The 26,624-nt window shown below is 39.3% G+C and overlaps 1 protein-coding gene across 2 annotated transcripts; it reads right to left on the bottom strand.

The window, feature by feature from the left end:
* Positions 1 to 907: 907 nt before the first annotated feature.
* Positions 908 to 26,495, bottom strand: LOC137274289 (sorting nexin-25-like). Of its 2 annotated transcripts, XM_067807421.1 has the most exons (24): positions 26,394 to 26,495; positions 25,780 to 26,038; positions 24,143 to 24,303; positions 23,614 to 23,745; positions 22,391 to 22,575; positions 21,637 to 21,823; positions 21,404 to 21,477; positions 19,873 to 19,887; positions 17,902 to 17,978; positions 17,290 to 17,412; positions 12,754 to 12,845; positions 12,558 to 12,597; positions 11,869 to 11,988; positions 11,060 to 11,213; positions 10,570 to 10,739; positions 10,198 to 10,338; positions 8,893 to 9,054; positions 7,947 to 8,060; positions 7,372 to 7,502; positions 6,755 to 6,823; positions 6,049 to 6,195; positions 4,941 to 5,122; positions 3,609 to 3,709; positions 908 to 3,371 (listed from the first exon to the last, which is right to left on the bottom strand). In XM_067807421.1, the coding sequence occupies exons 2-24, from the start codon at positions 25,999 to 26,001 to the stop codon at positions 3,255 to 3,257; spliced, it is 2,916 nt and encodes a 971-aa protein (XP_067663522.1). In that variant the 5' UTR covers positions 26,002 to 26,038; positions 26,394 to 26,495; the 3' UTR covers positions 908 to 3,254. The 2 variants fall into 2 exon arrangements, with proteins under 2 accessions (XP_067663522.1, XP_067663523.1); XM_067807422.1 differs by lacking the exon at positions 19,873 to 19,887.
* Between the last annotated feature and the right edge of the window lie 129 nt (positions 26,496 to 26,624).

The raw sequence follows: 26,624 nt of genomic DNA, 5'->3' as shown, positions 1-26,624 counted from the left end.
GCAGTATATACACTTTTGGGTTTCTGTTGACCTGGTTACCATTAGCTAATATTTCCACAAGATAACATCCTTGAATATTGTCAAAAACACTAGTTTCAGCGACTGTTTACTCACCATTGTCATGGCAGTACGTACACCGTGTGCATCATCCGGAAGTGATCGTATGCTAAATAGCATTTGGAATCGTTCGGGTACGAACCTTTTCGAGATAAAAAGTTCATAAGGGATGTGCGAATGTGCACTTTCGCGATTTGGTAAGCTGTGTTCTGATTGGTCAATCTCAAAGGTTACCTGACGCGACCTCCCATAAGGTTTTGTTAGACTCAGTGGTGGAGTCTCTGCAAAGAAATTCTACATATATTAGCCAATGCAAAGATTGGCTGCAAATATTTGCTGGAGCAGATGTAAGCAACATCTGGAGCAGATGTAAGTTTGGCAGATTTTTAGTGGGCAGGAGCTAGTCAGATGTGCTGGTGCAGATGTCAGCGACACATATTTGCTGTCTCAGACAGCTCAAGATACATTTCACTAGTACATACTCATAGTAGTGCAGTTGTTTATACTGTAACATGCCAATACCAGGAAGAGGGGAAAATCTCTTTCACTCTCAGTGTGCACTGCCAAATAGGGGTGGTCAGGCTTGCTGACATGATTAACGCATGTCATGGTATCCCAATTGCATAGATCAATACTCATGCTGTCAATCACTGGATTGTCTGGTTCAGATTCGATCAATTACAAACTGCCATTACATAGCAGCAATACTGCTGATGGCTGTGTTAAACAACAAACAAACCATTTAATGGATCAATTTAGAAATACTAACACTTTGTCATTAATTAATCCACTCATATATTTGGTCTTCGATTTCCTTCAAAGCAGTATGGTAATGAGGAAAACTGAAATGTTTCTATGGAACAACTTTATTGCACAGATGAAACTGACAAGCAACAAGGCTTAGTTAATATTGCACAGTCACACAAGTTGAGGTAAATCTCAGTGGGTGCAACCTTGTCATCACAAATCTTCACTGAACACTACTTAAGAGAGAGAGAGCAAAAATCATGACAAGTCCTTCGAAAATAATTCTTGTCTCTTTCTCTCAAATCACTACTTTAAACACTTGGACCACTTGTACATATAACTACATTGTTTTCCCATCTGTTTTCTGCCATCATCACTTGTCACATTATCAGGTTCACAGGAAGATGCTGAGCTAGGATTGTGGTTAAAGAATGTACTTGTCAGAGCTAAAACCACAAATTCAAAATGTCTTCATCATATTCATGAACATAGAATTATTTAAAGGTTTCATTTTCAGCATTTTCAAGGTATGTCATATGTGCTAATATGTTTAGTCATGTTTCATGGTAGATGTCCTGACTACTAACAGGGTGGTGGAGTCTACCTTGGAGATTAAAGTGTTCGCTTGTCACACCAAAGTCAAGGTTCAATTCCCGAAATGGGTACAATATGTGAATCCCATTTCTGGTGTCCTCTGCTGTGATATTGCTGGAGTAATGTTGCTAAAAGTGGCATACACCATACTTTTACACTCATTATAGTCAGAGAAATTGCTTCTTCAGAATTCAGTTTTGGTTTTACAAATTATTACAACAATGAGCCACAAAGAATCAACTGAAAGTATCACCAAAGGAGCATGCATTATAGTTTTACCTTCATATAGTAGATTTCAGTCTCAGGTAATATGGCAATCCAAATAAATGAAAGCCATCTTTCAGTCATTCTGGTTCTATCTCTATCTATCCCTACCTTTCCCATCCGTCCTCTCTTTCCTGCCCCACCCATCCTTGCTTTCCCTTCCATCCTTCATATCCATATGCCCTCCAGTTGTCTCTCACCCCGACACATCACTGTATGTGTGAGAGACACTGGTACATGTGAACACCAACTAAATCCCAATGTAATTTGCAATGGCAACAAAAGCAGACTTACACAAATTCATGAAGTGGTTATGTCCTCCGAATGGACAAAGTACTACATATCACAGGAAAATGTTAAATATCACTGATTCATATTTTAAACTAACATATGATCCTGTGTTGCAGAAAACATTAAATTCACAACACTCAGCGACATCAGGAATGTTTCAGTAATGCCATATCAAGCTGAACACAGCTCCATATCATGCAGTATCAAGATGGGCTTGTCTCCATAGTGTGGCTAGTGTCATCGTCAAAACACCCCAATTATATACAAAATATTCATCAGATGTGTTCACCAGACATAGTTCAACTTATTAGAAGTTCACCCAGCCTCTAAACACCCTTCAAGAGCTACATACACACAAATCAGCATTGTCATCATTTTTAACCTACAAATCCAGCAGCATCCCAGATAGCATTCAGAGTTGGGCCAACATCGGCAGATATTGGCCCAATGTTGTTAAACCTTGGGCCAACGTCTGAATGCTCTCTGGGATGGTTCTAACAAGTCACATGTTTTAGCACTAAGAATATGTCGGTAAACAACATTTGCCATGCAACATGACTTACTCATCTACATCATCTGAATGATTCACACAGAATTCCAGTAAGGCTTACTTATATACATACTGCCTCATTTCAATATCTGACTGACAACATACACGTGTCACTACTACCAACATTCCAGTCATATATATGCATGGCACAAGGGCCCCTCGTATCCAAACCTGGACAATGTTTACGATAATCTGCAGCTGTTCCTCAGTACACAGTAACCACACAGGAAAGTATCCTTGTCAAGTTTGACTCCAGAATTTCGCAATACCATATTGAATTCATCAGTAGAATTCCATCCACGTCTGTTGATAAAACAGGTCCCAGATGTTTCATTATCATTTCTGTTCTTCAAGTTTACAGTGAATCTGTGACAAATTACTGAATATTCCATAATAGAGATGATGAAACTGGGTCAAGGCTAATGAAAATCTACTTGTTTTTTCAAATGATGCCAGTAGGGTTAAAAATCACTTTCTTTTTTCTGTTAATAAATGCATGAATATTCCAATAAATAGCCAATGTTACATTGAGTTATTGGTTCTGTTTTAACTAGCGTCACTCATTTTGAGCCAGAAAGAATAATGAAACAAGTTGTATTGGCACAGAGCTGCTTTGAAAGTCACTGGCATTTAGATGGAGACAAGCCCCTCTTCAAACGAGGGTCAAATAAAACAATCATGAATAATGCCCATTTGGTTGACTGACACGCCTGCTAGGTGGAAGTGTCTGGACAGCAGTGTACTGACAGCTTCATGTCTGCACCGCTGTACTGGTTGTGCTGACTGTTGGGGACGTCTGGGAGTCTACACGAGATCGGATCTTCTCAACCTCTGGGCAAAGTTCCATCATAAACACTTCAACAATGTTCTGTAAACAGAACGTACATATTAACATCACACCTCAATCATTGATGGTGTTCTGCAGACATAACATACACATTAACACCATTTTCTGCCAAAAAAACAAGTGCATTAATGCCACACCTCATCCACTGACAGTATTCTACAAATAGAACACACATAAACACCACAACTCTTGAGAATGATGGGATGGAATTCTTGTCCTGTATTACAAGTTACGTCATTAGAAGACCTGATCACTTACATAGAAGAGCTGCTTGTTGAGGCGAACATCCTGCAGAGCTTCAAACATCTTGATGGTGCCACGTCTTGCATTGTCTTCTCCCACTAGGTTCTTCAGGGCATCTGACAACAATTTGTTTGGAAAACTTAGCTGACACAAACAGATACATACATTGATTGGATACACAGGGATGAGAGTGGGTATCAGAGCAAAAAGAGGAAAATGAACCAGGGATCTTGGGAGACATAGGTCCTCATGTCAGATCCAATTACCTCTGCACGATCAAATCCATTTAGTGGAGTGGATCCGAGGATAATTCTTATACCTACATATATCAGACTGGAATTATATTCTCAAATGTATCATGATCTATCCTTTATCAGCCGGATACACCATATGACTGGAATACTGCTGAGTGCAGTGTTAAATACTTCCATCAACTGGGTACTAATACATAGCTGACTAATAACTGGCAGATATATTAAGTGACTTTTCAGCCTCCACAATAGTTCATCTTAACCACCATGATCTAAACATCTCTAAACATTTCGGTTGCGGTGAATCATCAATATGACATCAAGATTCAAACAGAGGTTATCATGTGGGTGTTTGTGTATGGAACATATCCCATATTAGGAATAATCCTTGTATTTAGCAAGCAACAATCCAAACTATACCGAGAATAAACAAGTTATGTGCCAGCCTATTTCAAAACTAAGATGTGAAGCTGTGGAAATGTTAGGCTAAACTAATAGTGAAGGCCAATCCATATTTAGAGAAGGTTCATCTGGTAACTGTTTAGGGATGTCATAATCTTCTGCATTTACAATTAAAGGAAATATTGTTACAGATAGGATGACACTGCTTTTGAAATCAAAATAATTATTTCTGTTGTGCTTAAACAAGACTATCAAATTTAGGTTTCACTAGTTAAAAGTGACAGTCATGTGACCATATAAAAGTCATTTCTCATTTCAGTTTTCAAAAGAAGGTAACCTTTTTGAGGAAAACAAAATATATGTTTACGAAAAGAGCATGCATCCTGTTGAAAGTAAAAGATAATTTCCATTATGGTTTTGTTTTAAAACTAAAAGTACAAAACCAAATTATGAGAGCTCGTTTTTTTCTGAAAGATTTCCTACGTGCCAACCTATATTTTTGCAAAATATACTGGGTGTCACTTAACTTTTTATTAACGGTATATATCACATAGAAACCGAGTCTTGACCAGTGACATGAGTACCAATCTAGCCAACTGGAATGACGTTGAGATCAAGTCATCTGACAACCAGTATATCATGCTTGGGCCATTAGTGTTGCTGGGCATCCATAGATTTCTGCATCCTTCCTCACCTGGGATGTTCTCCAATATCTTCTGTTTGGCCTCTACCCGTGTGGTGAGTTTCTCATCATCAGTACGTGGTGCAGATGCTTCAGCAAGTTCTCCTTCTGGCCACATGGAATCCTTGAACGTGTTCAAATAGTAGATCACCATGGACTCAGAGAATACCCAGTCAACAGTCTCTCGTAACTGCCTGCAACACACAGACCCTTGTCAGGATATACAGCTTCTTTCATGAACATTCTCAGGATTTGGGAAGGTGGAGGGGGTCATTGATTTTGCAAATGGGGCCACATATTTTGTACATAAATATCAGTGGGGAATCACATTGTACATGCTTCCCCATAAAAACTATCAACACCCCTCTAGCGATAAATTATGAACAGCCCCATAGTTAATTGTGTTATCAGCACTGTGGAAGTTATCCATCAAAATAATGTATCCATCTTCATGGACAACAACTTCTTGTTTATTACACAGAGTGATGACATTTCACTCTTACACTTAGCTTGAAAATGGTGTAATATTTTATACTGATACATCACTCCATAAAGTTTTGTGATCTATAACTTCAAAGTTGAAACTAATATATGATTAAGTAAGCAAATTCATTATGATCACATGCACTAACCACTAAGCTCCTCATGTCCCTTCACATATTTAACTTAACGTTAGGTGAACATGTTAGTTTCTGCTCCCAGCTTTGACTCATATCCTTACTAAAGATGGTGGAGAAGCACAGTGTTTGCTCATCACTCCAAAGTCCTGGGTTTGATTCCTAAAATGGTTTCACTGTGTGGAGTGAATAACCCTCTCTATCGTATTACAGAAATAATGATAGAAATGCAAAAAACCCCATTCGTTGACATATTAGCTTTCAAGGCAAGTGGGTAAAATATTACCCACTGTAGCAATATTCAAGCAATATCACAGCAAGAGATACCTAAAATGGGCTTCACACACTGTACCCATGTGGGGAGTAAAACCCACGTCATCGGCATGATGTGCGAAAACATTAACCACTTGGCTACCCCACCTACCTCCTACGTTAATAAAAGAGTACCCCATGAACCAAGACAGTATCAGTTTGAGATGGCAGAATAAGTTCAAAAACATTACCTGTTAATGGATCTACCAAAGGATATTTCAACAAATGAAATGAAAGACTTCCTCAGCCATTTGAACATCCCTCTCAGTTCAAACACCTCGTTCATGAGGCGGTAGATGGGCTTGGCGATGGAGTCACGACCATGATCCTCTTTGGTGCTGCAAGACAGAAACCCTTTGAATCAACAACTTGGAATGGTTGATTATTTACATCACATATATTTTATTTTATGGGTGGTGAAGTGGTAAGTATTATACAGATGAGATATTTACCAGTGTGATGAAACTGAAAAAGTAAGGGTAAAGTGCAGACAAAGGAAGTTATCAGGATAAGTCTGTGTTTCACATCTATGAATAGAAGATCTGAGAATAGACAAGGGGCACAACTCTGCACATTTGAGGGAAAGGATAGTTAAACCCACACAAATATCTGTCAAACTAGGACTAGTCAGAGTAAAAAATGCTTCAGACACCTAGCTCACTCTTGGATCATGGCATAATTTTCAGTAGAATTTAGAGTTTTTGATGAAAGCATACTTTGCTGAGATTACTAGACTGAACAGAATTTTCACAGACTTCAGTTTGAGAGTAGTGGCAAAAACTACAGACAGAAAAATTGACAGTGACACTGCTGGAAAAGATTATTTATTTCAGGATGTTCAGAATTTCATCTGCCTCTAAGCAGATTCAAATTACTGTGTGATCGTGGAATAGATACCTTTCATCCCCTAGAAACAGAAACTCATCATCACTACTGTGGGCATCTGATGATCGGATGTTTGGCAGGCTGGAAGTGGAATGATTGTGTCAGTGAAATCAAAGAAAGTATCATGTATAAACACACACATATACATATCAATGTCAGAAAAACTAGTGTCATTATAGAAAAATGAACACCTTCAGATCTATGTCTTCAAACAATTGTTGACAAACTATAAATATTCAAAACAGTTTAGGGCTTGTAGTCTTTGTAGTTGTTGCTGTTTTACACCGGCTTAGCAATATTCCAGCTATATGGTGGTGGCATGAAAACAATCTATACCAGACAATCCAGTGATCAACAGCATGAGCATTGATCTACCGAAATGGGATACAATGACATATGTCAACCGAGTCAGCAGACCTGACCACCCAATCCCGTTAGTTGCCTCTTACCACAAGCATGGGTTGCTGAACACCAATTCTAACCCCGATATTCACAGGTCGTTTTCAGGAACTGGTTTTGGGTGTAGGACATATGACAGTTTTAGCTGGATCACTTTCAATACAAGGACTTAAAGTCACATGTCTCAAGCAACCAAAATGACCTGTGCTTCAAAATAATAAATGTAAGACCTTTTAATAAGATTGGCCAACTTGAACTTGCTCTTCTTCTGTGTGGAGGGTATAAGCAGACACTCAGGTGAAGGAGTGAGGAAGGCGTACAGAGCCTCGCTCTGGGTCATACGCTCATCCTTCATCACTTCCTGTAAGCAGGGGAGATAACTGTTGCACACATTAGAGTTTAACATTTCAACATTGTTTAAGTAGAAACAGTCGTTAAATTCAGAAGTATCAGATGAATCCCTCCAACAGTTTTCAGTTAAAGTTCACCATTCAAAAGCCATCAGCTGAAGTTCATCCTACGATAGTTGGATTGTTCTACAACAAACAGTCAAGCTGATGTGATAATTGGTTGGTAATCAAATGCATATTTCCAGCCAGAGATGAGACATAGTGATGTTCATATTTTTTCACTTTTTTCATTTTCATAGGGGGAGGGGAAGGGGGAATGTAACTTAGAATGAACAGGATTTAAAAGAAATAAGCACTCACATCACCTCTTGTTTCATACACAAGAGACAGCTTTCCTCCTTGTCCGCCATATTTTGACATGAGCAGGATTGATCACAACAGTTAATTGTACTCACAATGAGGTACTCATTAAGACTTTTCTTGGCCTTCTCCAGGAATGCTGCATCAATGGATTTGAAGAAGGTCATCCCTACGCTGGGCAGCTCCTTCTTCTTTAACCATGGTCCAATCTGGGGATGGTAACTCATTTGAGTTTTCTTATTTTAGGTCATATCTATGGATAATAGTTTTCACTGTAATAACCACTGTCTCAAATTATACGTTACAACCCTAATTGGACAGGTGTTCGAGGCAATACCATAAGGCTTAGGATTGTGGTAGAGATTAACAACAGGTGGACACTGAGGATGATTGAGGTAAAATAAAGGAGGCTAGAGGAGTATCTACTCCACTGAGAGTTAAAACTTTCTTTGTCATTGTCTGATGCACATAGATATTTCTCCATGTTAAACTAATATCTTATAAACTACAGTACTTGATCAAATGATCAAAGTTATAATCAAAGTACTCTTAAACACATGTACAATTGAATGTTTTATAAATGAATTTTGAACCAGCCATGAATAACATAATACCCACACTAATTTTGAAATTCCACTGAGCACTGTTCACAAATAAACCCTTACGCACAGCCTGCCTGTCTTTCATGGAATACACACTTGTGTAAGTTTAAGCTATCCTACATGAACCAGTTTCTCATGCAGGGAAAAGACCTCAGGACATCCTACATATTTCTGTAGGGTGAATCACCCCTACCTGAACCAGTTTTTCATACAAGCATAGCGAGTGAGTGAGTTGGGTTTTACACTGCTTTTAACACTATTCCAGCAATATTACTGTGGACACCAGAAATGTGCTTCACACATTGTGCTCATGTGGGGAATAGAACTCGGGCCTTCAACATGATGAGCGAATGCTTTAACTACTAGCCTATCCTACCACCACCCCTCATGGAGGTGTAGACCCCAGTTCATCATTTGTACTTAGGTGAAGTCTAGCTACCTGAACCAGCTTCTCATGCAAGGCGTAGAAGTCATCCAGACTCCGAGACACCACCCAGCCTTGTGAGCTATTCTGCAGCTCCTGGGCCCCAGGCTGTGACCCCCGTAGGTAAATGACCAGGATGAATGATGGAGCCAGTCGATCTGTACCTGACTGAGATACCTGATAAAGAGTGAGAGTGGATGTAGCTTCACAATGCATTCAGCAATATCACAGCTAGACTGTACATTAGTTGAGTGCCACATGTAGCAATATTCTAGCTTGTAGATAGTGTTTTGTAAACATTTGCATCAGGTACAGAACAAAAACAGGTATGGCATTTGAAATACCTGTATGCCCGACTGCCTGGGACGAGAGATGTTTAACACTGACTGCCAGATTCTAAAATTCACCAGCCTGATGGTCAGGTTAGAGTTAGACACGTATATGAAGATATTCATCATGCTTCAGGATAATACATCATTACTAATTCACTTACAAATCTGAAATAAACAGTTAAATCTCCTTTTGCAATAGTATTAGTACTTTCAATATTTTATAAGTTTAAATTTAAGTATTCTAAATAAATTAGTATCTCTTTTATGGGCAGGTCAGGGTTTTGGTCAGGGCTTGCAAGTTTTACACCTAACAGCCCTGTGGTCTGGCTGAAATTTTGGGGAGTTTCATAACCTGATGTACTGCATTGGTACCATGTTACACAATCAACCAAGTCACAGATCCATTTGGACACCTCTTCTTGGCATTGGTTGCTTGGAGCTAATTGTAACCTTAATTAAAAACTCACAAGGCAAATAAACTCAGTCTTGGCTCAATGGCTGATATTTCAGAAAAGAGGTGATATTATGAAGGATATCTATTCACCTATATCCATGCTCCTCTTCACACATTTTCCTATAATATCAACATGACTATCTGAGAACATCCCATTTGACATCACATCAGAATGACATTTCATGAAGTTTGACAGACACCGGAAATGATGATCAGGAAGTTCACTCTAGATCTAGTCAATCAGAAAGCTGCTTTCAAGAGTTTTACAGTTCAGTTTCATGACTCATGACTGAATCAAAAAAAGTGATGGAATCTGTAACAGTACTTCTCATGGAAGTAAGCATAAACAGGAATGCCCTGTGGTAACCATTCCACAAACTGACTGTCACTTTACCAGTTATGTAAGCAATACTCTGACTAAATGACATATTGTTCTGAAGCAACCTGTAATGGGATGTAAAAAGATCTAATTAGGACAAAAGTTACACACTTCACTTACAAACAACATGCAGAAAGCAATACAAGGTGGTGTACCTCCGCATTGTGGACTTGTGCCATCCAGGTTCCTTGGTGGTCGATCCACAGCTGTGTGCGGGAGATGTGAGCCTCCAGTTTCCGTTTCTCCTCCTGGATCTTCTCTATCTCCTGGTCCATGTCATCCTCCACCTTCTTCGTCTGGAACACAGAGGCCATGATCACAAAGACATCGGAGAAGATGCTGAATAAATGAACTATATGAGTACTTGAACCATCAAATGTCGTTGCTACATAACTGAACTGTGGCAGTTCAGACAGTTATTCAGTGAAGAAGAGCCTGTGTTGTATTGGCCAATATTAACTTTCTTATCAAGATTCTAGGAGCTCTTGATCACCTGCAGAGCCTGTGTTTTATTGGTCAAGGCTTACTTTCTCATCAGGCTTCTGGGAACTCTTGATTGCCTGCAGAGCCTGTGTTTTATTGGCTAGTTTCTCATCCAGCTGCTGCATCTTCTGCTGAGCATGGTAGGATTCATCAGCAAACATGGCGGGACTTTCACTAGGATCGATGTCATCCTTCGACTCCAGAAACAGCTCATCTGGCAAAAACCAGTAATGAAAGTCAGGTTTACAAATACATTCTTTGATCAAACCTTTGCAATTACAAAAAAAGAAGATAAAGTCATCAATATCCCACACAATGGCAAAACACTTTCATGATAATGTCAAGCAGGTATGACTGTCAAATGTTTTGGCATGTACATAGCAAAGTGGAATGAGAGTATTGAAAGGTTTTAAAGCTCATCTCCAGAAAGGATCTTGAAGTTGTTGCCAACTTGGAAATCTAACACTACACCAGGAGAAGATACACCATCACAACGTCCTAATGATCCAGTGTAACCATACACGTGAGACTCACCTTTGGAGGACATGGCAAGTGGGTCGAGGTTGTCCTCCTCCTCCAGAGAGGAGATGCATTGGTGGTAGATGTCGCTGACGATGAAGGAGGGGTAGTACTTCTCCTCCATGATGCCATACAGCTGCTTCTGCGCTTCGTAGAATGACTCCGGACCCTGTAGAGTGGCGACACATACAATGAGTGAGTGAGTGAGTTGGGTTTCATGCAGCTTCTGATTAGGGACTGTTAAGCTATGGCTGGGGGAAACAGTGATTATGGGGAAGGAGGAGGTCACCCATTTTGTCCTGGGTAAGTAGGGGAGTCAGAATTTTGTACTTGAAAATATTTTTAAAATCATGCTTAAACATGGTGGGGAGGAGTCATTGATTCTGTACATCACATGCAGGATGATCATTTACTTTGTACATAAACTTAGAGGGGTTACTCTCCCTAAAAATCATCATCACTGGGCATAAATAATGTACACTCCCTTATATACCAGATTTTCCATCACAGAAAAAGAGGGTAGAGATCTGAAAGTACATCTGATTACCTAGTGTATTATATCTCCAAGATATGAAACCCATTTGTTATGTCCTCCGATGTGATATTGCTGGAATACTGCTAAAAGTGGCATAAAACTAAACTCACTTGCTCCAATACAGCATGAAGAATTTCCAGAACCACTTTTCCACCTCTGCACCTTTTTGAGGTCAGTGAGAAAACTATGCTACATGCTGCACTCTGCAGCCTATATTTCCTCTGAAAAAGTATTTCTGCACTCTAAATGCACTTACAGTTCCAGACTACAGGAACAGTGAGGTCCTCACCTTGTCCCCAATCAGAAATATCTCCATGCCCTTGATGGTGGCTTTGTCCAGTTTGACTGCTGTAGAGCTACTGGATACATACTGCTGGTAGATCTCACTGGCCACATGGTGGCGCTTGTCCTGTAACACATTCTCCATATGCATATACAATATAGGAGGCACCTTGTGTGTGTGATGCAGCCAACAAAGAGACTGAGGGTGTAAAAACCTTACCAATACTACAACCCCTGCGTCCTCAATTCATTTGGAATGGGCGATAGTATTATGTTCATTACCTTTCACAGTCAGTTTGCTTAAATAATGAGAAAGGAGTCCAAATAAAAACCTCATTCAATTAGGGACCATCCATAATTGTGGGTGGGTGAGTGAGTCATGCATGTTTAAATACTTATAAAAAATCAAGCTTAAAAATATGGGGAGGGATTGGAGAAGGGGAGGGTGGAGTCTTGAGTCATTTAATTTGTACTTAAAATAAAAAGAAGGGGATCATACCATTATGCATGTTTCTACACAAAAAATCACCATCACCCCACCCCAGCCAAAAATTATGAACGGTCCCTTAGAACTGGTTTCATGTAGAATCTGGATTGGAACTTTAACAGATTTAGTGCATTCTTCCTGTCACTAGACTTAAAACTATAAATGTACTACTGTGAAGATCAATAATTATGCATGGACATAATTCTCACCTTACTTGCCACTCGCAATTTTTCTACTGCATTCCAAAACCTGAAATATGATTTTACAATTAACATAATGGTAATATTACTACTGCAACATTAAATCATAGAGGGAATTATTGAAAACAGACTTTTGGATCTGGTGAAAGATTTCATGATGATCTTGATTTTATGCAGAAACTATGATATAACCAGAAACACCCACCCCAGCAGGGACTCCTGGCTCTCTTTCTTCAGGTACTTCATAAAGTATTCCCGGGCTTGAGGCAAATCCATTATCACGCTGAATGACAAGACCTAGTAAAGACAAAAACACAACGGGTGAAATGGATTTAATACTGAGATCTCTGGGTGAGCAAGTTTAGAGCATTTGCTCTAAATGGTCACAATATATCTGAGCGGACCTGCAACACTGCATCACCTGTGCTTCATAACATAAGGAAATATTAAATGGATACTGCACCTCAAGATGCATACTTTGCTGCCCTTCACATGTGCATCAAATAATATGGCTCTTGTACTGGGACCACTACTTCTTCAAAATATTTACACAAACAAAGTAAATTATAAAAACTTACAACATTAAAGCAGACACTTCCATTTGAAGAAAATGTTAAATACGTGTACTCATCAGTAAGGAAAATGTGATTTTCTGAATAAAATTGATATTTTATACTTATCCTGACTCACAGTTATCATGCTTCTCCCTCTATTCGAAGATATTGGAACACTTGAAGTCCCTTGAAGTTCCCTTCTAATTGAAGCGAATGTATAATACACTCACCCATCGGGAGCCTCCCTTTCCCGCCAATTCGGTCACATGACCTGCCATGCTTGTCACTCTTTCTGAATCTCATAAGCCCAACACGAATTACAGTGAATTCAGTGAGCCTGAGAGGGGTGGTTGGGAAGGCGGTGAGTCAGGATAAGCATAAAATACTCATGCTTATTCTCTTTTAAGAATTCAGCAATGGAAAATGGTAATGCTGGATTATGTTGACTGCCATATAAGTACATCCATACAGCAATAGGTACTTCCCCCCTTTCGGGATTTTTATAGCAATATTCGTCTGTGAGATGGAGGGATCACAGCCAGTCAAACTTGTCTTCTTGTGAAGCATTCGTTGACTGGAACATGATACTATATATAATGTCTAATGCAACTGTATCTCAAGATTTCCAGCCAAGACCATTCGCAACCCTTCTTCATGTACAAGTATCTTCATTATGGGTACAGGGTCATAATCACTTATGATAGCCTGTTCAAGATGTGCACATGGAATCTCAACCATTATCCTCCGTACAGCACCTTGGTCTCAACAAGTCACATGATAAAAGGGTGAGTTAAACACGGTACCTTTGTGGAACCGTTAGTTTGTGTGCAACAAGTCGCACAATTGGGTGAATGCCAGGGACATCCTCTGTGGCAATGTCCTGTAAGTAGTGATTGGCAAACACCGTATTCAATTTCCAAAAGTAGCCTTCCATTATAGTTGACAACGAGAAGTTTCCGTGTAGAGCAAGTGTTAACGCCAAGGTTCTCACTTTGTGTGAATTGGAGGCTCGCTGAGGGTTGAATCCTGCTGCTTTGTAGGTCCTCAGTATAACAGCTCTTATCCTTAATGAAATAGTGTTGCAGGATACTTCCATAGGTGTCTCAGTAGATACTGGGATGAATAGGCGCTTGAAACATTGTCTCCTTGTCTTAGTACGTTGGAGATATATTTTCAACACTCTGCCTGAACATAATGATAAATTTTGTGTATGATGTAGCCCGAGGACTGAAGATAATGCTGGTATGTGGAATTGTCTGTCCGGTTGTCCAGACAGTTGATTTTGGCGATACAATCCCATCTCAGTCACAGATGTATGATCTCATGATGACTGGAATCAAATCGTATGCGATGGAAGTCCAGAGCATGTATTTCTGACATCTGCGACACTGTTGCTAGGGCAAGTAGAAACAGCATTTTCCATGTCAATAATTCAAGAGATGTCTGGTCTAGTGGCGTGTAGATATCACCCGTGAGGTGTTGTAATACAACATTCAAGTCCCAAGCTGGAGCCTTACATCTGCGTTATTGATCTTCCAGTTTGAACGAGCGTAGTAAGGTAAGTAGTTCAGGTACTTTAGTCAGCTTGATCCCCGTTTTCATGGTGATAGCAGAGCCGAGTGCTGCCAGGTATGTCGAGAGCGTAGAACCTTTGAGTCCTCTGGTATGTCGTAGACATAAGTAGTTTGCTATATGAGGATGTGTGGTCTTCATTACACTGGTTCGTCGTATAATGTGCAGGTATTATCTACGTAGAGCTAGGGTGACTGCCTTTGCTGCTCTAGTAGAATATCCTCTATGTTTCAAGCAGGTTTTGATATGATCAATACATGAAGATGGAATGACGTTGGCTTGCCGTGAGCTTGTTTGGTGTGCAGATGGACGAGAAGGTACTTCCACTCTGGTTGGTGCAGTGTTGGTTGTCCTAGTTCTTGGATGAGTACTGGGAACCAATCTCTTGCTGGCCAGTAAGGTGCAAGCAAAATCACTTGCATCAGCATCGTCTGTTTCATCTTCCTGATGATTTTCAGTAGTACTACTGGAGGGGGGGAATGCATACCGGTAAGCGTTCAGCCCTTCCCACAAATGCTGAGACCATACCCATGCTAAAGGATCAAGCACTAGAGACATAAATGTTGGTATCTGGTTGTTGAACCTTGTGGCACTTAGGTCTAATTCTGGAGATCAAAATGTCTGACTGATGAATCGAAATGCCTGTCAATGTAGCATCCATGTCGTTGGAGATGATTGTAGAGGGTATGACAGCGCATCAGCCATGATGTTGCATGCCTCTGAGATGTGACAAGCCTTTGTGTGAAGATTCAAGTCACCGCGATATCAAAGAGTTGAAAGGCTAGCTGTAGGAGTATATGAGATTGTGTTGATCCTTGTTTGTATATGTAGAACACTAGTGTGGAGTTGTTTGTATGAACCATCAGTAGTTTGTACCTCAATGCTGTCGACCAATGCTGTAGCATCGATTACAGCTTTTATCTCCAGGTGGTTGATATGCTGAATGCATTTGTTGCTCGTCCAGATTCATGCTGCCACCTGTTTGCCTCCCCAAGCTTGCAGCGATGCATCTACATACAGATAGTTGTTGTAGACCGGGTCCAGTAAATAGGTCCTTGCGCAGACATTCAGTTATAGTAGATATGGTCTAAAGTTGTCCAGCAGAGCAATCTGAACAAAGGTGCTGAATCAGTAACTGAGCCATTCGAGTTGAGTTAGCAGCCTGATGGTGAAGTCTAACTGAAGTCTGAGTTGACTTGTCTCATGATGAGCTTGAATGCTGTCATCCAGGGAAAAGGCACTACAAAGTCCCCAGGAATGTAGGTAGGTGACTATTGGTCTGGTGACCTGAGTAAATAGCCACAGTGCTGAAGATATTCCACACGGTAGGAGCATCCATTGGTAGTGCTTACCATTGAATAGGAATTGCAGATATTTCCTGGAGTCCAGGTATATTGGGATGTGCAGGTAAGCATTTTGTAGATCGATGCTGGCCACATAATCCGCTGGACAGATGAGATCCTGCGGTTGTGGTAGTTGGATCATTCTGAACCATTCTGGCTTCAGTAGACAATACTCGTTGAACTCCTTCATGTTATATATAAGTCAAAACTTTTCCTTGGAGTTTTTCTTGGGTACCAAAACAATTGGGGAGAAGAATCCTGGTGTTCAACGATCCAGGTATAATTTTTTGACTGTGCCTGCTCTAGAAGAGATGATATGTGTCAAGTGACTGTGGTGTCAAGTGACTGCGGTGTCAAGTGACTGCGGTGCAAGCAGTGGCGGTTGGTTTGCTGAAGCTTCTGATGTGTTGAGTGTAGACGTTGTAGATGTCAGCATAGATAATAAACTCTCTGAAGGATGCAGCATAGTAGACAACGTAGTCTAGTAGATGCTGCGCGTTGATCTTGTGTGCTGATTATCTGTACCTCGGGAAGTACTAAAACCTTAGTAGAAGTGGAGGTTCACTGTAGATGTGACATTCATCAGGAGGGACAGTCTCATGACTTCAACTTCTCCCAATTCTGACGACGCTCTCTTCTGAGATCTAGACGAAGATTCATTGGTATCACGACCATGCCCCCTGGGTACATCACTAAAATGATGAATGTCAGCTGTAAACAACATGCGGTTACAAGACACAGAATCAACAGATTTAGACATGAGAAACAAGAGCCTACGTTGTTTGTCCTCTGCACGCCTTTGAACACAATATAAATATAATGCAAATTCTCAATCACATAAATTCTTGCAAAGTTCACAGAGAACAGTGGAAGAACAAATAGGTTTGTATGCAGGACATGTATTACATAGTAACTACAATTCAAAAACCAAATACGACATAATAGTTCCAAAATTTAAGCAAAAACATATCACTGTATCGGGACCAAAAGTGTCTCCAACCGTCCACATCAGGCGATGAAGGAGAGAGTGACAAGCATGGCGGGTCATTTGACCGTATTGACAGGAAAGGGAGGCTCCCAATGGGTGAGGAGTGTAATGTATGTTCGCTTCAATTAGAAGAGAATTTCAAGGGACTTCAAGTGTTCCACTATCTTTGCACAGAAGGAGGAGTATAATAAGCATGAGTCAGGATGAGGAAAAAATTATCAAATTTCATTATTATAATGACCAATCACTTTTAAAAAGTATGAAGACTGCAGATGACCACTGACCTTCTGACCAGGAAGGGGGGAAGTAGCGAGACTCTCTCCACCATTTCCCCCACTGTAGTACTTGTAGTCAGGACCCCCTAAAGCCTGTATACGCTTCTCACACCGGGACTTGGCCACAGTCAGCTGAAGTACACATAAATATATAAACTCACTTCGTACATGTAAATCTCAGAAATATCTGTAATTTATCATGATGATAAATGTACTGGCAAAAGAAACAGTAAAAGGTCATATAAGAATGTTAGCAGTCAGTTTCTTGTTTGTTCATTATGGTATTCAACAACATAATTGATGGCAACCTGTAAATAAGAGATCAGAATCTAGATGTTGAGGGTATGACAGCCAATCATCCAAGTCACAAAGTCTGACATGACATTCCATTGAAATGTGTCTTACAAAAAGTATAGTTTGACCAACTGAAGCATTCTCCCATGAGACCAACAGCATACGATTCCATTTCCCAAAATGGGCACAAAGTGGTGAATCATATTTAAGTTCACCTTGTGTCACCTGGTGTCACATTGTTGTCACATAGTTGTCACATTGTTGTCACATTGTCTTGCTAACTAGCAGCAATAAACCATACTAACTTGCTGAACAAATCTGACATACCTGATTGATGTACCTCTTAAGGTTCCGTGCCTTCAGGAGCTCTCCTTTCGTGGTGCTTTTAGGGGAACTCTCCTTCTCTGTGAGGTAGAAGAGCAGAAAGGAGCTTTACCAAAAATCTTTCCCTTCCATTTCTTCATAAGGATCACAAAACAATACTACAACTCATGATTGCGAACAGTCTACCCAAAACTGGTAATGATCAGTAATTAATACAATCAGTACTTTACTAAAATCATATTTTAGCCTTATTAAAGACTGATGGTCATATTCTTGGTGTGAAACTGAATTCACTCACTCATGCACACAACTGCATATGATGACAGAGAGATAGTGTCAATTGCTGCATGAGGACATCAGTCATGCATCATATGGGACATGTATTTCATCATACAGATTATGAGGTAGTATCAGTAATGAGAGTAGTTATGAAAGTCTTCTATCAAATATTCAAACTCATCCTCTCACAAGCCAGGCACCTAGTCACAGTGGCTGAGTGTGTTAGATGACTGACTGTGTGTGCTGGCTGTAGGTGCGGGTTACAATCCTGAATTGGACTCAACCTGACACAAATCTGTACTTAACTGAGAAAGCATAATAACAAATGTATCATACGATACATCTGAACACGTTACAATGGCATTGTGTATCATTGTTAATGAAACAAAAGTCTTGGATTTTCTGTTTGCAAAATCCAAAGTTATAACTCTTGGAACACGCTTTGGTTTATTTACTTCATATTTATCAGCAAATAAATGAGTAAGTGTTGCTTATTTTGCAAGTATTTGCAGCTAGAGAAACAAATATTTTCCTGTGAAACATTTTTCACAGTAAATGGAAGCTGTACAAAGATATACAATCATGAATAATGCATGCACTCAGGACACATAAATAACAACAGTATTAGCAACATCCATACCACGACTATATACAACAAATATACATTGAGCAGGTAACCATTTGCAATAATGTTACTTCATAAATTAGAAGGACACCATCTATACATTTAAACAGACGTTAAAAATAAAATATTGGTGTTTCCAACAATCCTAAGGACATTGTCATTCACCGTGAATTCGGATCACAAATGTACGTGTAATGAGTTGCCCTGAAGACACAATATTTGCAGCATGGGTGTAGGACATTCCGTTTGATGTCAGTCATACAATAAAACTGGGTGTCAAGTTCTGTTTCTATGAAACTAGAATTTTGACCTGGGCCCTTTTTCACAAAGCCATTGACTACAACTGGCATACTTCCTATAATATAACACAGTGCTACGATAGCTTTCTGAAAAGAGGCTCTGTCCATCATACAGGTTAGTTTGTGAATGAATTTACATTTTCATACTTGGCTCAAGGTGTTATCATTTGACTAGGAGAACTCACAACCACAACTTGAAATATCTTATGACACACACATATACATTCAAAATCAAATAAAAACAGGACTTTTGACACAAGTACTACATCGTTTGGCTTTACAACATGAAGATCTAAAATGCATCTAAGGTTATTGTGCAAAGCAAAATATTAAAAGCAACAATAAAAAATTTGTTCAGTTTCTTTGACTTTACTGACACCAGCTTGAGACAGGGAACATGACAAAAACCATAATCTCCTCAAGGACAGCCATGTTCCATAAAACAGTCTTAGCACTAAGGTGATCATAACTGACATTCTTTAACACAGTGAGTCGGTGAGGTTTTACACCACGTTTAGCAATATTCCAGCAATATCACAGGGCACGAGAAATGGGCTTTACACATTGTACCCATATGGGGAATCAAACCCAGGTCTGAGGCATGACGAGCAAATGCTTTAACCACTATGCTACCCTACCGCAACCGCATAGCTGACATCGCTTTGTGGAACATGACCGTGAGCTGTTTAAAAGGTTATAAAGACATGACAGAGGCACACCACCATAGTACTCTATGTTAGATATCTCTGCAAGCTTTTCTACCTCACTTACCATGCATCTTGGCAGCTAGAACAAGTAACAATGCATGCACAGTAACAACAGCAACCTCCAGTAACATCACAGCACACAAACAAGTAACAAAAGTATCATGCTATATATACCCTTTACCACTGAGTTGTACAAACCGAACATTGTGTCTCAGTTTCTAGGCAATGTTTAATGAACAAGGCTTTCTTGTACCTAAATTAACCAGACTGCTTTCATGGTGTTGTCCATAAAGCATTTACACATGGGTACAAGGTCAGTGGTGCAATGCTTAAACAGTGGGGATGACTAATGAGAGGAAAACAAGTATTGTGACAGCGATAGTCTATTGCAACATACAACTGCAATAGCAATAGTCTGTTGAGACCAACTATTGCAATATTATTGCCATAGATTTTCTCTCCCTGAAGTCATTTTCCATATGAGTGTATAGTTTCATGAAATAAAAACATGCCGAACTAGTTTCAGTCTCTTTTAACAACTAACAAGAAACGTATTACCCAGTTCAGCTTCATAGAAGAGTTCACAGGGACGGACAACTCTTAATCAATGTGAACAAATCTGGTACTTCCTGTATTTCCATTATTTTCATATTTTCCTGTATTATCATCACATGTCAATTACTAAACCATCGACTGTCACACATGCAACTGATACATCAATAGCTTTTCGTTTCTACCATCAATTAATTGCTCTCTCTTGGATTGCAATCCATTGATAGTTGCAGCCCTATTGGACGGTCATACCAAAAGACTGGTACTTCTTGTTACATTGCCTGGCACAGCAATTTAATGTATGAATGCACGGTTACTCCCCTTTATCCAGTGTGTCTGGTATCTGCCATAGTGACAAGTTTAATGTTTTAATCCCTTTAGAAGTGTTCATATTTAAATATGGTTTGCACTCAACCAGTAAACAAAGATCCATAAACAAATATCTACACACAAGTTGGAATTGACACATTAAGTAATGTTCATGTTTAAATATGGTTTGCACTCACCTAGTGAACAAAGATCCATAAATAAATATCTACACACAAGTTGGAATTGATACATTAAGTAATTCCACAGTATTGTCATAAAATTAGCCCTTGAAACTTTCCACCACGTTTGTACACAAGCAAATCAACAATATTGGTAATGGGTGTTTAGTTTGTGTATTTACATGAATCCTGAGATTATCTGGAACTCTGATAATACATAACATCATCGCCATGTTTCTAAATTCTCGATCACTTCGTCAAGGTTTAAAAGCATGGCACCATTACACTTTTATGTCTGAAGTAGTTAAAGCTGTTGCCACTTGAAAATACTGAATATGAATACTTTAAGATTTCTAAAGGATTATTTCTCAAAGTTATCATGTACCTACATTAGAGACACATGTACAGGTCTTTGGTAAATACTGAATGAAAAAAAAAACAAACATTGCACACACGAGAAAAATTAAATTCATCTTTTTCATCTCAATGACATAACAGATTCTTTCACACACATCAATGTCTCATTATATTTCAGTTATTACTTAGCAAACACACCTGTCTTGATTCCTTGTGCCTTCTTCAAGTTGTTGATAGTGGTGGCATGCATTATCTCTGAAATTATGTTGTACCTGCAACAGAAACAAACATGTTTCTGAAAGAATCTCAAAATGATTCTTTTAAAGCATTTGAGAGATCTTGAAATTAGCAGCAGTTTAGACAATTTTAATGGTTAAAATACTTACCACCTAAAGTTCTTCTTCTAACTGAACACTAGTATCTCCACCCACCTCATTTGTTTCAGGTGTTCAATGTCCTCACACATCTCTATCTTCTTCACAAAATCCTCGTATGTTGCAGCATAGGTGTAAGTGCGGCGTGTGTCCTCGGACAGCTTCTCTCGGTACTCCAGGTAGCTCAGCAGTTTCAAGTTAATGTAGTCTGGATCACAGATCAAGTCCACCATTGGCTTCAGCGCTGAAATCAACAATGGACACAAATATAGGACTTGGCAACAAATAGAGTCATGGAAACATTACTCAAGGCAGTGACTGTCTCAGACTATTTATACCTTGTGGCATAAAGTGAGCGAGCGAGCAAGGAGTGTAGAGAATTGCTGAGTTGAGCAGAGTACAGCTCAATGTCTACGATTTAAAAAAAGAGGGAAATGCTGAGGGCTGCCTTTGGTCTCATGTCATCATATTACACTTGCATACATTGATGTTGATGGTGTTGATCACTGATTGTCTGGTCCAGACTTAATTATTTACAGATCTCCACCATATAGCTGGAATATCATTGATTGTAGAGTTCAATAAGAGACAAACAAAAACACTATGTTAAACAAAAAGTCAAGTGATGCAGGCCTCTGATGTTTCCACTTTGAGAAACCCATGAGCAGAAGTATGGTGCACCATATTAAGACCAAAACAAAATTCGAACTCATGTTCATAAGTTTCTGGCAAGCTTACGGAAGCAACTCCACAATATATTGTGATACTTTGCCCTGTGGCTGTCATAGAGATGTGATCTTGGCAACATTACCTGCAGCAGTGACTATCTCCCTGAGTAGATGCCTGATACTGTGGCAGCGATTGTAACATGGTGGTAGGAGACAAATCAGCAGCACATCACACAACTTCCGTAAGTAGTTCCTCTCAGACTCCTCATCTCGCAGCCAAGGGTGCAGTACAAATGTTGGAGGTTTCTCTGTCTTGTCAACAACATCCCTGCATCAGTAAACCAATTCCACGCCTTAGAGTTGCCATACTGCATGAACCATTTCAGAAATTTCATTATAAAAGTATCCCTGTCATGTCAAAGAGTGTTTCTGAATGTTAGACAAAGACCAACTTAGGAGAAACCCATGAAAAGAAGTATTTGCACAGAAACATATTGAGCAGAAATCAGGATTCAAACCCACAGTGATATATATCTACACAGTATACTATCACTTGAAGCTGCCATGTTGCAGGACTTCCATTTTAAATATATATCTATCAGAGTAAAAAACTGTTCTGTACATGTGACACCGACGACAGGCCTGCAATGTTCAGAGCATCTCAAAGAAGGAAAAGCCTATAAAAATGATTTGGAGGGTCAAGCTGATTTCAAGAGTATCAGTTTATTAATGTTTTTTAATCAGGAAAAACACAGGATGTGTTTAAATCAGAGATGTATAAGAAACTTGATTCTCGCATTAAAGCTGGATAATTATTTTGGATTACGCACATAGTCACATGGCTCACAGTGTGCTACAGCTATGTTCATTGGTCATTTAGAATAGCCAAAATACAAAGAGACTAGGTATCATTGGCTGAAAGTTATTTTGAATATTCCAAGTGTATATATAGCACGGAATTTCACCTGAGAGAAAATGCAGTCTGATTATAAGGTTGCAGGCTTCTGTGCCCCCATCCAATAATCAGCTAGCACCTTGCTACCTGAATCAATAATCATAATTCTGTTTCAAAGGAAATGCAGTTCCAGTTTCCTACAAGAAACTACAACACAGTAAACAAGCCTTTCACCCATCCTCAGCATTAAACCAATTACTGCATGTCAACAGGAGGTTGACAAAACATGAACATTATAATTCATTTTACAAATAACTGATACATTAATAAATCATGATATACTTGGCTTGATACATTTAAGTTAAATTTTCCAATCAAAGTCACCCCTTCCATTAACTTCAATGTAAACAAGCCTTTGCACAAACATTTGACTGGACATCAGACACATGACAACCATGACAGTGATCTTACTTTCTGCAAGCGAATCTGATGTCCCTGTAGTGATCGTGGAGCAGGTCAATGACCTCCTGTGTGATGACCTTCACAAAGTCGACCCGTGAGAGGCGAGATCCAAGCTCCTCCACCATCAGCCACATGTCGCATCTGACAAAATAACACTCCGTAAAACTCACTGTCTTCGTTATACTTCCAGGCTTCATAGGCATATATCAGTTAAATTGTTGCTGAAGGCTAAAATAAAAACATTCAATTACCGTATCATCCGTCTGTCATACCTTGTCATTCTTTTACTAGGTTGATGAAAGGCCTCAGATCGATTCAGGTCTTTTATATAGCTGTGATATTATCAGACAAACATGGTTCTCAAATGCCTGACTGTCTGGAACAGTCTCTTTTCTCACTCACTCATATACCTTTCAGCTCATCCCTCCACACACTCGACCTCCCATCCACTTCCTCTCAACTCACTATCTACACACTCACTCCTTTCATTTTTTCCTCTCAATAAAGAACTGATTTATGTCATAAACGTCTAACTTACTGTACAGAGTTTACAAATCTCTGTTGGTTTTGTCCCAGCTTGGTGTACCAGGAAAGGATGAAGTCATTGATAGCGAGATCCATGATGTCTTGAATGGCATTGTCCAGACTCCGGCTGATTACCACTTTTCTTGATGCCTCCTCCACTTTTGCTTGCTTCTCCTTGTTAAAAGACAGAGGGTTAGAGGAGTTGAAAGGGTGTTTACCATCATGTTCAATATTATTTCAATCTTACAGCAACAGTGCTGCAGCCCGTACTAAACAAGACTAAAAGTGTTTGCCCACAAAGACGGCTGGTTTAACATGGCTGTTGAGCTGCCACCTGCCAGTCTGCTTTTCTCCCATAGAATAGCATCATGTATTTTAAGATCTTTTGGCATGACCAGTGGTGTTACTTACATTAACATTTGGTTTGTGAACAAATCTGACAACAAATGAATGAAAATCAAATGACAAAATTACAATCAATTCTACCTGTCACTCTACAATTTATCAAAAAATATATTCTTCCTTATCAATGTCAAACTCTCAAACAGCCTTTTTTCACACAATAATGAGGAAACCAAATTGCCACATTGATAATGCACAGCAAAACAAGAAAAACTGGCAGACGCCCTTCTACTAAGACATTACACGAAACAGCTCAACGAATCTGGGACTAAGGAAGGAACCAAGGAAGGTGTTTTTGGCTTTTAGATAACAATAAAATCACTAATGACTTTATTTTCTGTGTATATGTTAGCTCTGTTTGACCATTAACATATAATAAAAAGTTTTCATTTAACATATTTGTTCTAAGGGGATGCTTGAGTCTGTAAGGTCGGCTCTGATGGTATTTGAATCAGAAATAGGTATTCCTGCTGACAATGGTCAATTGGTCAAAATAAATTAGATCCATAACTAAAAACTAGTTCATGGGCATTCATTAATTTCATCCAGTGATGGACTTACTTGCAGAGGAAGTATGACAAATTAATCTAACAGTAGCATTTACCCACATTACGGTCTGATTTACATCAAGACAGAAGCAAAGATCCTATTGGCGAATTTGTTTCAAATAATGCTAATGATTCCCCATCCCCATTGGGCCAACATCGGCTTATGGTCGACGCCATCAGCTAATATCGGCCAGAGCTGTTCAAAGATGCTGATACATACAACATAATAATGATGCTGATATAAATTGAATTACCAAATAAATTGTGATTCATACTAAATCGGTATCACAAATATGCATACGTGGTGAATTAAGTATGTTTTCACAAACAATGCATACATTGTTTTATAGGAAAGTCTCCAGCAGTAAATTCCACATTCACAATGCATTCGCATGATCATTTTGGCGCCATATGCGAACGACATCAAAAGGTATGAAATAGACTTCTGGTTCATTTACCGTATTTACCACAGTTTAGTTATGTTTTCATGTCTTATGTTTAAGGCATTTTGAAGGAACTGTTACATCTATTCAGATGTTGGGCAAATGAAGTTTGTCGACGTTGGACCAACGTTGACTGGCCCGATGCAGTTGGCAGACATCGGGACGATGATGTACACCTGGGTCCACTAAAAACAGTAACAGTTGTTACTGACACTTAATTTTGTACATTGATAAAATCTAGACCATCTTGCACCTACCATCATCTTCTGTAGCAGAATGGAAGCCAGGCTGACCTGTCTGGGTGTTGTGACAGGCTTGTAAAGCTTTCCCTGCACAAGATGCCATTGTATGGAGTAGTAGAAGGCGGCGGTGGCGGCAGCTACATGGATGCCAACGTAGATGAATGGTGACAGCCAGTTGTACATATACAGAATGGACATAAACACTGATGCTAAAGCACCCAGCAATTTGTAATCCATGCTGTCTCTAGATCTTACTCATATCCCAAGAGTATATCTGAAAGATGATTGATTATAAAAAATTTACAGATTTCTGGATTTTTAAACTTATTTGTTCTCTGGCCCTGTTCAGTTCGCTTTAGTTAAAGGTGTCAAATTGTATACATAACAAATATGGGAGAAACAGAAGATATTGTCAGATACAGCATATTCATTGCCATGTACCATATTGACATTCAGTAAAAGTATTCAGGACTTATTTATTTCGGAAGTAGTTGTTTTCGTGCCAAATTATGTCTGTCACTGACAGGTGGAGTGAGATGCAGATTGAATAGCTATGGATTTGATACATATTATATAAATAAATCATAATGGAACACCAGTGTGTGTGTGTGTAGCGCATATAGCTTTACCTCTCCTGCACAGAGAGGCGTAACTCGAGTGACACCATACGTAACGTCAGCACTCTTCACATGATGGAAACCGAGTGTATGTTTATTACAAAGGGTCAAATCAAAGGTCACTTCCTTGTTTTTAAACCTCGCGCTTTCTCGCACATTATTATATACTGCATACATACAACTACATATTTATGTAATCATTAATATATGTCCGCAGGTTGATATGTACATATAGTTGTAAAT

The sequence above is a fragment of the Haliotis asinina genome, chromosome 2 (genome assembly GCF_037392515.1).
Source record: "Haliotis asinina isolate JCU_RB_2024 chromosome 2, JCU_Hal_asi_v2, whole genome shotgun sequence".
Lineage (NCBI taxonomy): Eukaryota > Metazoa > Mollusca > Gastropoda > Lepetellida > Haliotidae > Haliotis > Haliotis asinina.
This window is presented reverse-complemented; position numbering and strand designations above follow the sequence as displayed.

Coding starts and splice junctions, on each gene's coding strand:
- LOC137274289 (XM_067807421.1), bottom strand. CDS start 26,001: ATGGATTACAAATTGCTGGGTGCTTTAGCATCAGTGTTTATGTCCATT. Junction 12,846..17,289: donor CCCCCCTTCCTGGTCAGAAG/GTCAGTGGTCAT, acceptor TGTCTTTACTAG/GTCTTGTCATTCAGCGTGAT. Junction 5,123..6,048: donor TTTGGTAGATCCATTAACAG/GTAATGTTTTTG, acceptor TGTGTGTTGCAG/GCAGTTACGAGAGACTGTTG.